The sequence below is a fragment of the Cebidichthys violaceus genome, unplaced genomic scaffold (assembly GCF_023349555.1).
Source record: "Cebidichthys violaceus isolate CVI_PGR_0920_01 unplaced genomic scaffold, fCebVio1.0.p SCAF_10, whole genome shotgun sequence".
Taxonomy (NCBI): Eukaryota; Metazoa; Chordata; class Actinopteri; order Perciformes; family Stichaeidae; genus Cebidichthys; species Cebidichthys violaceus.
This window is the reverse complement of record NW_027176263.1, coordinates 9,425,048-9,439,231: the sequence shown is the minus strand read 5'-3', so window position 1 is coordinate 9,439,231 and position 14,184 is coordinate 9,425,048. Positions and strand designations below refer to the sequence as shown.

General features: G+C 44.1%; 1 protein-coding gene across 2 annotated transcripts in view; it reads left to right on the top strand.

Annotated features, from left to right (window-relative positions):
• mcu (mitochondrial calcium uniporter) overlaps positions 1–13,292 on the top strand; it is a 51,215-nt gene extending 37,923 nt beyond the window's left edge. For both annotated transcript variants that reach the window (XM_068724877.1, XM_068724876.1), the window contains exons 3-9: positions 5,183–5,246; positions 7,100–7,270; positions 7,676–7,780; positions 7,950–8,110; positions 8,565–8,768; positions 9,221–9,337; positions 9,527–13,292. In XM_068724877.1, coding sequence (XP_068580978.1) covers positions 5,183–5,246; positions 7,100–7,270; positions 7,676–7,780; positions 7,950–8,110; positions 8,565–8,768; positions 9,221–9,337; positions 9,527–9,607 — 903 coding nt within the window. In that variant the 3' untranslated portion in view covers positions 9,608–13,292. The remainder of the gene's footprint in view (positions 1–5,182; positions 5,247–7,099; positions 7,271–7,675; positions 7,781–7,949; positions 8,111–8,564; positions 8,769–9,220; positions 9,338–9,526) is intronic.
• Positions 13,293–14,184: the final 892 nt, after the last annotated feature.

The following is a 14,184-nucleotide window of genomic DNA, read 5'->3' as shown; positions in this document are numbered from 1 at the left end:
ATGTATTTCCAATTTAATAGTTCATAAACCACATTCGCGTATACTCTAACAATCAACATGAAATAGTCCTCAGAGTTGAGAATGTTTTCACAGCTTATTATTGGTGACGTACTGTGAACTGCTTTCACTGCCTGGCCTCTACCCTGGATTCATATTCATCTATTCCAGCTTGCTTGTCATTCTACATACAGGGAGCCCCTCACTGACCCCACCTTGAACATGCAATACTTTCCCAGCTCTGTCTGTCATAGTAGCATGATGGAGCACCACACTTCTCCTTGACCCTTGCCTTTATCAAACGACTGGGCCACTAGGAAATTGATCCCAGCTCCTTTGATTGTAAATCTGTCCTGACGTTACGACTTCTACCAGTGAAAGGAATTGAATAAAAGAGACGATTTTAAACATTAAAAGATGATATAGATAATTGTGGGCAGTGATGCCTAGAATGGGTGTACAGCATGCGCTCTATTAACATGGGTGAGGTGTATATGAGTATCCATGAAGGATTTCCCGAATGACTTTGTATGACTACCCGCGTTATCTGGCCCGTAGGCGCAGCCCAGGACAGCACATTACCACATAGATGGAAGCAGCAATTGTGTAGATAAATGGCGGAGGTTTCCTCTCCCCCAGAAGGGCACCATGAAATGGGAATTATGTCAACGACAATATTCCTCAGCACTGGTGTCTGTAGCACACTCACCCACTCTGACACATTTTATGCCATGCTCGGCATCCGGATTTGCCCTTTGGTGTGTTTGGAGATAAACGGATGTGTTCTGAGGAAGAAGAGATCTTTGTGTCATTTTGTGTTCAGATCCAGTCGTAACAACAAAGCTAAAAGACAACCATATAGGCTACTTATACCCGAGGGGGCAATTCTGCCATTGCCAGGGGATACGTAAAAAGATTGTTGAAAACGCGGTAAGATCTTTTTTTTACCGTTATTTGCGAGGATAGAGCATGTCGTATGTTGTACAGCCCTCTGAAGCCCTCTGAGTCAAATTTGTGATTTATGATATTAAGCTACACAAATTTCGACATTTTATTAAGAATTGAATTGAGGCTCAACTAATTTGAAAAAAAAATCTAAATTATGATTTGATTAAAACAGCATATATATCCATATATTTAGTCAGCTGTAACACCTGAACACAAGTTATGTGGTGCTATGAGAGTAAGTGGAAACAATAGAATGCAAACAGAGGTCTAAACAGTTTGCTTAAAGTACTTAATTAACAATTCAAATAGTTAAAAGTAATGGATAAATGAGTGAATAATTAGCAAATGGATAAATGGTTGAAGCTTCGTGCTTCAGCCACTCCAAGTTGCAGTAGCACAAGTGTAAACTTGACCAGACAGCCCACATTAGCCCAGCTTATCCCAGATATCCACTTTTATATGTAACATCCAGTTTAGGATCAGTTCACATGGACACATTGGTAACATGACAGGTGGTGTGAGTGAAGGGGTACAAGAGTTAATCTAACAGGGCTGATGTCTCACTAAAAAGGGTGGGAATACTGTATGAAGAGTGGGTGTTTGTGTTGCCAAATAGAAAATTGTATTATGACTTCATTCATTGTGTCACTAAGATGATCTAGATTATTTTTTGTTTTTTCTGGCACTAGTTTCATTCCACACTCAAAGCGGCTCTGCTAACAGGAGGAGGTGCTTGGAAATTTGCAGATTTCCCTGCATGCATAATCTTGACTGAAATGAAGGCAAGAATTTCATTATGTTGCTGGACTCCACCACAGCGAAGGGGAATGTTTGCACATAGGGGAGATATTGATAGTAGGAAGAGCTGCAGCAGTTGAACTCTCAAAGGTTGATTCACTCCCTCGGGTTTATACAGTGTGAATGTGTGGATTTTTTTTCTTCTTTGTGGGATCGTTACTGTATGAGAATGATTAATCTTAACTGTAGATCGATGTCATACCTCTTGTATGTGTTACTGCGTTACGCTGAGGGCATGGAAGGACTCGTTATGTGGCACACAGCCCGAGCTGCTGCTAAGAAGCCGTGTATCAAATGTATTTTCACATCCCACAGAATATACTGTATGATCTATTGTGTGCCTGCTTGATGTGCGTTTACCACGCTGAAAGTGTGATTTTAAATTGTAGATTGTTTTTTTTTTTGTTTTATTGAAGGAAAACGCACACGTGGGATATAAAGTAATGCAGCGGAAGTTAAAGCGCAGTGCAGATGAGAATTGATAGAAGATCAAAACCAGCACATCAGGATTCAGTGTGAGTAGGACAGATATGGAGGGAGGGAGGGTGAAGGCGAGGGGCAACCCCCCTTTCTAGACGAGGGATTCCTTTACTGCAGTGATCAGCAGTCCCCCCCTCTCTCTCCATCCCACCCGCCTCCCCTCCCAGCAAGTCTACTGCTCCTCTCCTCCCTCCCTCCGCTTTTCACCACACGAGCGGCTTTCTCTTTTTTTATCTCCCACTCCAATCTCTTTCTCCTTCCTCTGTTTCCTCTGTTTCCCTTCATCCCCTCCATCTCTCTCTCTCTCTCTCTCTCTCTCTCTCTCTCTCTCTCTCTCACCCTCTCTCTCTCTCTAGCCACTATGCCCACTTCAAATGCACAGTACGTCACGTTTCAGTGGGGAGGGATTGTCTGCTGCAGGGTACAGTATATGCAGCGCATAGTAAGAAATGCAAGCGCACTCGTGACTCACACCGCTTTACTCCAGCCTTCATTTATCTCTATCGCTCCCCTGCTGCTGCTCCATTTATCCTTGCATTCTCTCTCCTCCTCCCCACCTCTTTCTCTCCTCCAGCTCATCTGTCTATCTTCCCAGCCGTCGTCGATGCCCCTTTCTTTCTTCCACTCCCTCTCGTACCCGTATGACATTGATTCCAAGGTTGCTGTGCTATTGACTGCTGCTACGCTGTTAAATATTTCAGGCAGCATTTCAGTGGCTGTGTGCCGAGGGAGAGGAGGGGGGGCTTTGCTCAGTCGCTCTGCAACTACCGCTGACAAACAGACTGGTGAACAGACGGGTGGACACACACACACACACACACACACACACACACACACACACACACACACACACACCACCTGCAAACACACAGAGGTACATTCACACATACATGTCACTCCACAGATGGATGTACATGTACGCCTTATGTGCGTTACACTGCCCTGATTCGGGGAGCTTTGGTTGGTGTTGCGGATGTTGTGGGTTGTGTTCTCGGTGAAATCTTTCCTCCCGGGTTTCAAGCAGCTGAAAAGTTAATGAATGAGCAAAGCAGTGCTGGATTGCTGTCTGCAGACTGTGCAGTTATTCCAGACCGGCCAAAACGCCTTCCTCAGCATGTCATCTGATCAGCAGCCTGATCACTGTTTGGACTCCAGTTGGTGCCGAGGGACGGCAATCAGCATTCTCATTTAGGACACACACAAACACACACACACACACACACACACACACACTCACTCGTCTGTCATCTTTTGCCTGCTGGTGTCAGAAACAAGAGCATACACCCCTTGGATCTCTGTGGTGGTGCTCGGGTTTACGGTGGAACTGCATCCCTGCTGCAGTGGTAGCAGATACTTTTTCATAAATGCTTTTAGACTTCTTCAACTTGTTTTTCACCATTCCCCGCATTTGAAGGTTTTTTTTATCTTGGTGTGGGGATCTAACAAGAAGGCACCACCAAAATAGTGAAGACTCAGCAAGACCTCCATCTGTGGACCCCCACTGAGCCTCTGCATGGAGGATAGTCAGTGTAGCATTGCAGTGGAGAGCTGACAGCAGACTGGTTAGCACCTCATCACTAATTCATGCCAGTAATGGTCAACTATTGACAATTTTCAACAATGTCCATGGGGCCAAGTAAGTGACAGTGGTCGGTATCTGTCATTGTTTGTGTTCGTCTAAACTTGTATCCCTTCCACATCGCCACTACGGTCTGTGGAGGTATGATTGGCAACCACGTTCCCTGATTGACAGCCTTGACTTTTAATCGAGAGCGCTTGATTGGCGACTGTGCTTGTCAGGTCGATGGAGTAAGACACTGGCTGCCTGTACGAGCCTCGATCTTGGCTGTCTGACGTCAACCATTTGCTCGCTATCTGATTGTGTGCATATCGTAAATCTGATATTACCACAGTTGCACGGGCCTGATTGAAAGCATCAACGGTGTAAAAGATGCCCTGTGCCTCGGGGAATCGAAGGATTAATGAATGTGTGAATCAGTGGTGATGCTTTACACTCATCGGAGAATGTGCTGTATATGCAGGATGTACAGCACTACAATGTCACAAACCAGGACCAGTCTGTAACGTTGCCTTTTTTTTTTCGACATGCGGTAGAAAGCTGATTTTTGCTTGTGCTCATAACTGAAAAGGAATTCAACAAAGTTCTGTTTTCGCCCCCCTGGCACTCTTTCTTGCTTGATTTCCGGTGCCTCATCCTCGCTCCCAATCATTACGTGTAAGTGTGAGGAGTTCTGACAGCCCGTCTCATGCCTTAAAAGGCTCCATCGCTCGGCAGAAAACATGACGAGCTCTGTAATTCGAAACACGTGCAGACACTCCTGCTGCTGGGTTACAATAGCAATAGCAATAGAAAAAAAGGAGGGTTTTCCCAAGCTCTGCTCCTCTGTTCGTCTTCCTCCCCTCCTCCCTCCCTCACTCACTCACTCACTCACTCACTCCCTCCCTCACTCCAGGCTGTTACACAAGTGGAGAATTCATACTGAACTATTCTGTTGTTAATCAGGCTGCATTTGGCTGCCTTCTTTCTGTGTCTCCCTCTGTGGTGGTTTCCTCCAAGTAGTGGTTTCTATCTCTCAGTACTGGTGTACTGAGGAGTGTGTGTCAGTGAGTTTTTTTTTTTATGCGTCATCCCATTGTAAAAATCTTTCCGTGACCAAGAAGCTGCAGTCAAAACTGTGCTTCATGGGTGTGGCTCCAGCCTGGGTATTGGAACATTTCTACAAACTGGAAGAGAGGAAGCCATTTTGTAACATAACCCGTAGTCAGTCTTGGAAATGAACAATTAGAGAAGTAAATGGCATCGAGGAGGGTAGTGTCATGTTGCTGAGTGTCGCACATTGGCTCACAGCACACTTAAAAGAATGGAAACATTAGTCATGAAAAAGCTGCTTTTAAATGTATTAACCAGGTTGTTGCACTTTTGTCGTCCTGTCTGCAGGTTTGGAGGGGCGCCCCCTCATGGCATGGCCAGAGACTGTTGTGTTCCTCCACTGCTCCAGAGGGTAAGTCCTTGCCACCTCTCACTTCATTCAGTTTATTTCTGTCCATATGCCCTGCATCAAGGGTTCCCCAAATGAGACAAATGAGTTCTGCGCTTAAGGGAATGCTGCATTGATCAGACAGCGGGGGCTCATTTGAAATTAACAGTCGGTAGTCATTAATATGGAATCTGTCTCTGGGAAGCATCTGCTCGTCTGTGTGAGAGGCGGGAGAGATGGAGAGTGTGAACTGAACAGAGGGAGGAAGAGAGAGGTAAGGGGGCTGAGAGGAGAAGGCAGCGGCGTTGCAGAACATACTGATGGGATTTGAAAGTGGGCCTTGATAGCTGTAGGATAGGAGCGGAGACGAGCACAGCATCCTCACACATTCACCAATGTGCCTGTGATGACAGGATAGTGGAGGACAAGGGGAACAGGTGCAGACACAGCCATGATGCTGGAGGGGTGGTTTCAAGAAGTGGGTGTGAAATAAAATGTCTGCACCTCTGCATCTTCGAACATGGTCAAGAGACACTAGAGACGGAGCCCAGCTGGTATTGCCTGTGCCAGCCGACGATCCTTCACTTCTGGGTGCGAGCCCAAGCGGAGATCTGCTGATTCACTGCAGTGGTCCCAAGGGGAGGCACAGGTTGTTTGGTGCAGCAGCAGCAGCAGCAACAACAAGGCAGGGTGGATCACCTTGGACCGCCGCGGGCTCTCAGCCCTCTGCAATGATCCATGGCTCTGTCATTAGGGGCCACTCGGCATGATAATGGTGTAAGCTGTGCAGGCTCATTATAACCAGAGTCTGATTTCAGACCAATAGAGCTGGATTACAGATCATTACTAGTATGCTAGAAAGAAAAAAAATAAAGCGCCACCGAACAGAGCAGTGGCTCAGCTGTTTGGGACACAAACTGCAGTTCTTTGCCTAAAACCAGCAAGTACAGACGGAAACGCACTGAAACACCATGAACTAGCAAGGTATACCTCAAGGTCTTTCTGATTGTCAGCCCCACCACGCAATCATCATTTTTGCCTTACTATGGGAATAAGAAATATCAATAGTTGCCATCAACAAATTGCCATAACAATTCTGTGAGGAAAAGTTGAGCACTATTATACTGTATTGATCTTACAGTCCGGAGTGGGCTTATTTTGCAGTCAACCGCCGTCAGTGTATTTCCATGTCTACAGGTATAAGCCTGTACTTGCAAGTGTGTGAACACACTGATGAATAAGGTTTAGTCATCTGTTGAATCAGAATTCATGAAGGATTTACAAATGGCTCCTGAAGTGGTTCCTTTTTGCAGATACTGTATGCAGTGTTTACAACAGCGAGATGCTATTAGATGTTGTCAGTCACAGAAGAGTACACTAACTTTAAATTGTCATAAAGCTCAACACAGTGATTCCAGTATTCTAGTAAGAGAATTTACTTAAGTTTGGCAGCTTTGTTGTGGAACTCCTCTGGTAGGTGGAGCTCTTTCGTTGTACTGCCCCCTGCTGGGTCTCAAACTTCATAAGTAGCGCAAAGTTAGCACCATCAGAGTATTCGACTCTGCAGTGTTTGCGTTAGTTTGTAGTATCCAGATTATATGGTCAAGTTACAGGAATTAAAGTTCCAAACAGTCATAATTATTATTTTAGCACTAGTGAGTAATTCACATGTCTGTACAGACAATGCCTAGACCAACTAGTGCTGAACAAAATAAGCAATATACTGTTGCCTCTGCATCCTTACTCAATGTTCTTCAATCAGAAGTAGCATCCACATGAAAGCTCATTTCCATGGTTCAGTTAAGACCTTGGGCTGTCATTTTACATGTTCTGCTTGCGTGACATTTGTCATTTTCTTGCCTGCAACCCCCTCACAGAGGTGACGGTGGTGTATCAGAACGGGCTGCCGGTGATCTCAGTCAGTTTGCCGTCTCGGCGAGAGCGCTGCCAGTTCACCCTCAAGCCTCTCAGTGACTGTGTGGGAGTTTTCCTGCAACAGCTCCAGGCGGAGGACAGAGGCATCGACCGGGTAGCCATCTACTCCACGGGTATGTTAACAAGCACGAGAGTACTGTACGCACACACACACACACTCCCAACTGTATCCATTTGCCCAAGCAGGTTATACATATACATGCTTTCAAGTGTTCTTGTGTTGTGATGCTGTTAAGTGTTCCCGCAGTGGTGGCTTTGTATCAGAATTTAATATCACCGCATGCATCATGAAATGATTCAATTTTAAACCTGCTGCTCTGCACAGAGGGTTGATTATACAGGAACAACTGGTACTTGAAGTCTTACTCTTGGTGTGCTAGTGCAGCTTTAGCTCCCATGATAATCATACATCAACAAGCCTGATTAACAAGAGACTTCAAGGATATTTGAAGTGGCTGCCCGTCAGTGCTCCATCTCACACACATCACATTTGTCTCTCTCTCTCTCTCTCTCTCCAGATGGAGCGAGGGTCGCCTCCTCCACAGGCATAGACATCCTGCTGCTGGATGAGTTCAAGCTCGTCATCAATGACACCACACACCTCGTGCGGCCACCAAGGAGAGGTGAGGGCTGGCAAAGGAAAGGCTGAGCCTGTGCTGTTTGCTCTGAGTCACTTCCTCACAGTTGGGGTCACTACCAATAAGATGAAGAAATGGTTTTATTGACAGCAAGTGGAAGGTGTTAAAGCCTGTCTTTTGCTTTTTTGTGTGTTTGCATTTGTGCGTGCTTCAGAGCTGCTGCCCCATGAGGAGGCAGAAAGGCTGAATGACGTCAAGTTTCTGGTGCAGCAGCTCTACACCACCCTGCGCATAGAGGAGCACCAACTCGGCAAGGAACGTGAGCTGATTGGACGACTGGAGGACCTCAACTCTCAACTCCGCCCCTTAGAGAAGGTCTAACTTCCTTTGACTCGACTGACATTTTGGTGGTTGGTTATAAAGTGTTTGACAGATAATTGAACAGTAAACATAAGTGAACTTGCAAATGAATAAGTTGCATATTGTTGTATACGTTTCCATGGAAGCCAAGTGGAGCTGTAGTTGCTCAGAATTTTGATGTTTTTAATCCTCTTATCTGCAGATATTTTTTTTAATTGTATCATCAGGCCTTGTTTCCTCTCAGCCATCAAGGATTACTGATTAAAGATGGTCTGATAAGCTGAGCCGTCTTAATTATGGGTTTGGGGCTTTCAAGGGTCTGAAAACCGTATCATAGCTGCTCTCAGCCTATATTCTTTTTTGTGCTGAAAATCAATAATGACCTTCATCTTCATTCTCAATACACTTCCGCTTCTTTTGTTTTATCTAAACTGGCTGCTTGCATTCTTCTTGACTTCCGGATGGGTAGGTGAAGGAGGAACTGAATAAGAAGGCAGAGCGGCGTACCACCTGGGTGCTGTGGGGCGGCATGGCGTACATGGCCACCCAGTTTGGCATCCTGGCCAGGCTCACCTGGTGGGAGTACTCCTGGGATATCATGGAGCCCGTCACATACTTTATCACTTATGGAACGGCCATGGGCATGTACGCCTACTTTGTTCTCACACGCCAGGTAAGATGCAACGAAAAACAACAATTATGCAAATACATATGCATAAATTAATGTTTGAGTGTAATAAGCATCTGCTGCTGTTTGGGTTTGTGCTGAAATGATTAGTTGATCGACAAAAAACTGAAAACAACAATTTAGATAGTCAATTAATCCTTTAACATTAAACTCAGGGAACAAAGCATCACAGTAATGAAATCCAGTAGCGCTCCTGTCTTTGCTACACTCTGCATTAAATTCTAATATTTTTAGCTATTTAAAGGTTTTGTCTAGTCACAGGGTTCAGCATTCATAAATCACCAGTAGCTTTTAGCTCCAAGGACATGAGTCCATTTGATGTTGAATTTCTCGCTGGTGTGATTTGACCCAATGAACAGAAAGCAGAATGCGGACGATATCTGATAAAATGTTTCCTTCAACAAAGTGCTCCGTCTGTGTCTTTCCATAACCTGCAGGAGTATGTTTACCCCGACGCTAGAGACAGACAGTATCTGCTGTTCTTCCACAAGGGGGTGAAAAGGACACGCTTTGACATTGAGAAGTACAACAAGCTGAAGGATGATATCGCTGAGGTACAGTTGCTTGGTGAAAACTGGATGTTTTGTGATGTAAAATAAGCACTGGAGTCGCACTGGGCATTGTCACATTTTACAGTTCAATAGTTTGCCGTACAAAGACCTACTTTCATACCGATCCCCGCACACTTTCTCCTCACATTTTAAACTCTACCCTGCCTCCCTCTCCTCGTGAACCCTCTCCAGGTGGAGTTGGATCTGAAGCGTCTTCGGGACCCGCTCCAGCTCCAGCTCCCAGTTCAGCAGCTCACCGCCAGTAAAAATTGATGGGAAGAGTGACTCCCTCCTCTCTCAACTCCTGCAACCCCTCTTTTCCCTCTTCCATCCAACACCTTTTTCCCTCCCCTTTTACCCCAACTCTTTCCTAAGACTCCTCCCTCCCCCATTCCTCCCACACCCAATAATCCCATCCCTTTCTCGAATGTGGGAGTTAGTTTTTTCTCCTTTTTTCTTTTTTTTTCTTCTTTTTTTTCCTTTCCTGACTGAAAACTCCAGTTGGAATTGCAATTGAAAACCGCTAAAAGACGAAGACGGATGGCGAGAGTACCGGGAACTGAAAAACTCTCACAGCCGAAGGATGGTGAGTATGATGAAAAGGACAATGGTGATGAAGGAATTAAGCTGGGCTACTAAGGATATGCCTCAAGTCTCCGGAGGGACAGCCTGCAGGGAACTTCAGGGGGCAAACAGGAATTATCACACCTCTAGACACTCAAGAGCAGAGGACATGCAGACGGGCAGTCACTGTTGAGTGTGTGTGTGTATGGGACATTCAGGGTATACTGGGACACCGGCCCTGGTCACTCTGGCCTGCAGGTCGACACAGCAGTGTAGTCCTGCTTCCTCTAGCAGTAAAACTGTCAACACACACACACACCTACTCTTGGTTGGGGCAGGCTCCAGAAAGAGTCTCTATCCCAAAGTTTACAAGAAAGTCCTGACTGCAGTCGCACCATCAGGGGACTTTCGTCTACCTGTGGCTGAACCCTGCTGCCTCTCCCTCCCTGGGTCACGCCTTCACTAGGTGACGGACAGCTGTCCCTCCCAGTGTGACCTTTGTCAGGAGCCTGTCTCGACTCGCAGGATAGAGGCATGACGACGCCTCGCTTCCTCTTCCTGTTGACGTCCTGTAGCGGCCCGGTCTGCGCAAGTATGAGAGTACTACCGACAACAACATCACTGTGTGTTCTTTTATTCCAAAAAAAAATATTTTGGCACTTTTTATTTTGAAAGCCATAGTATATTTGTTATGAGAAGAATATAAATATATATATATGTATACAATCAAATAAACAGATGACCAGAGGCTAGTTTTTTTCAGTGGGGGGAGGAGCTCTCTTACAAACATCCTTTCATCAATTAACATCCTCTGAAGATCTCTGCCATGGAGGACCCCCGCTAACAGTCCAATGTGCGCACACGCAAAGAGCGTTACAACGTATGCATTAATACCTTGAACTAACTATTACATATCTTATCAAACACACATTGTATTTCACAGTAACCACGTCCAGGTAGGACGTAAGGCTCCTGTGCATGGTCATTAAAGGGGGGAAACATGTTGAAGCCAACTGAGGGTGAAAATGGCTTTAATTGGAATTAATTTTGAACAACGCAGCATAATGCCATCTTTGACCTCCATGATCACCTCATGAATACGACGATTGCTGCGGAAATGCTTAACATAATGAAGGGTTTAAAATGTGCAGTGACCACGGTCTTAGACAAACCCACAGGCGTGTTATGGTTTACTATATTGGATGAACTGAGTGGCTTTAAAGAAGAGTAAATACAACAGGAGCAGCATTTGAGCAAATTGCCTGCAATGTCCCAAACATCATATATTTCCTCTTTGTCCAATGAAAAGTATTGTTCTTGGAGATTTAAAGTTCATATTTCCAGATTTTCAGTGACCTGGTCATTATCTTAAACAAAATTTCAACAATTTTTTTTACTATTCTCCCTCACGAAGCTTACAGACAAAACACAGAAGGCTCCATCTTTTTTTGAGTTTTCTCCTCCCACTGTTGCTGTAATGCCCCCTGCTCCCTCGATGGCAAGGCAGGGTAGACTGCATGCTGTGGTATGCCCTTAGTAGAAATTTGTGAATGTGTAGGAGCATTATTGCAATTTTGTACTTAACTGGACACTTTTCTTTGCCACATCTAGCTGAAGTCTTATCCCATTGATACGTTAAATGTAGAAGTCATGTTTATGTTGTCCATTTTTTTGGGATGGTCACTGAAAGAACCTTTGTCAGCTTTACTTGGTTTTCTGTTCAGGTTTAGGACTGGAGGCCCTCTCTCCGGCCCCATTTATGTCAAAAAAAAGAAGAAAAAAAGCTCTGAAAGTCAGTTGTTTTCACTTTGAACTGCTGTAGATCACCTCTGCACAATCACATGACGCAGCTGAACACAGACTCTAGTTCAAGATCCTGCTTGTGTGTCTCATGTGGAAAGTTGACGGAATCCCACTGAAGAGATCGATGTGTTTAACTGCAGATTTTCCATTACAGTGCATGATTTTAGGTCAAATCAAAAGTTAGCCATGTAGATCTCAAGGCAGGATTTGGTCTAATCTTTTACTGTGTGTGTGTGTTTGTGTGTGTGTATGTTGTCTCCAAGGGAAATTGTGCCTTTTGATTGATTAATGATTTAAAAAGTATCAATACTGTAGCAAAAATGGTAAATGGCAATGATGAGATCATTGAGAAAGTTAATCTCCTATTTGGAATGACACCTTCGTATTGAGAAGGGTTCAAATTGAATGTTTGGAAGTGAGAATTAATCTTGCTGTGTGTCTGTGAACATGTGTGATTGTCGAATCCACGTGTTGGCAAGTGAGTACACTGGGGACAAAGTTCAGATCGCTATATTCATGAATCCTTTTCCCTCAATCACTGACTGTCAATAGAGGTAGAAATCAATTCCGCCCTCACCCCACTTCATAACAGTCGCGCGTTTTTTCCTGAACACACACACACACACACAATGTGGCGATGGTGTTTCCTTGGAGATGTACTGTGGCAGGTGAGAGATCCTCCCCTCTGCTGTTTCTACACAACACTTCTCTCCACCATCACCTCCTCCTTTTTATCACACCATCCACCGTTTATTGCCTTTTTTTTGTCCTTTTTTTTTCTTGTTTACTTTTTAAAAATGAAATATATCAAATATAGGGAAACTTTATTATAAAGAGGGTGTTGCATGAATGTATGTCTACATGGGAAATTATGTGAAAATAAAAGATGATTTATCAAAAAAACAAAAAAACTGCAAAGATAATTTAAGAACGTTGTTTGTAGAGATTCCTAGTTATAAAGGGCAGTGGACAGGGCTGCGTCTTTAGAATCTGCCCTGCCAAATCTGACTTAAATCCCAGCCAACCAACTGCTCAAACCCCACTCCCATCTTCACCTTCTTACTCCCATAAACCCCTCCGTCAGCGTGCATTTATACTCCCCAATAATGGAAAAAAAAACTCCATCCTCGGTGCACTTATAAGGGAGTAGTTCTCTTGACCTCAGTTACTAACGTCCTGGATCTGAGTCCAAAGGAAAAGTGTCAGGCTGTTAGCTTATCGGGGAACACCTCCAATTCTCGCCCCTCTCTCCTGGCATTTTCATCCACTCTCAGCCTTTTTTCTCCAAAGCGACATTATTATTAAATTTTTTTGAATGTGTGTTATGTTTTGAATATCTTGTTTGTGTGCACTTACAATAAGATGTTTAAAATGCCTAAAGAGTGAAGCAGAATATAGGATTGATAATGATCTTGTACTCCAATCTGACCTCTTTTTTTTAATTTTGTTTTTCTTGTCCATTTTTCTTCTGTTGACATGATGCTGTAATGTTGGCGAAAAAGAAAAATGTAAAATCCTGTATCATTTATGAAATATGTATAAAAGAGAAATGTAATTCAATTATCAATAAAATCCTTATCCAGGTTTTGGAGCCAGTGGTCCAGTTGAAGCTCCTGTTGTTCTCACTGGAAGTGAAGAGATTAATGGACATACTGCAGAAATTTACAAGAAGCAGCATTTCAAGGTCGGACCACCTCCTCCTGCTCTCCTTGGCCTCCAGCTCTTCCTGTACAGGACATCCTATGAGATAGACCTGAGGGGAACTGTTTGTATACAATAGGTACATGAAGCATGGTTAGGAAATCTAAAAGTTTATTTAAAAAAACAAAAAATGGCAAATGAAACATTTACTTTTTGAAAAGTGTGATCATCTCACAGGGAGAAATCATCTCACGTATGTACGAGTGTGCTGTGCTAGCAGCACTAAACACAAAGTACACCTGGGCCTGATGGGAAGGTCATTTGTTTTGCAGGTATTTGTTATAAACCAAAATATAAGAAGGATTCTAACCTGATGATACTCAATGAAAAGTCAGGGGATCACCAAGGTGGTCAAAAGAGCTGCATGAATCTAATTTCATGATAGACTTTTCACCTTTCAATGAAAGCCCAAAAGGTACAGGGAACACCAAAGTTACTAGGCTTAAACCTCTGGGGACCATGAAATTTATGCAAAATGTGGACAAAATCCATCCAGTTTTTAAGATATTCCGGTACAGTCCCATCGGTCATCGACCTTCATATTGATTTGCCACCCATATGCCTCGCCTCTAACATGGCTGAAAAAACCCAACAACTTTTAACCCAATACTGCAACGCATTTCAGTGCCGTGAAAGCACTAAAACAAAGCTAAACACTGTCAAAATAATTGGAAGGTTTACTGGCTAACAGTGTCTTATTTCCAGGAGTAATCACAGAAGAAGAATGGCATGTTCCACCTAATTTCTTCCAACAGCCTGGTGGATTAATGTCTCTATTGATT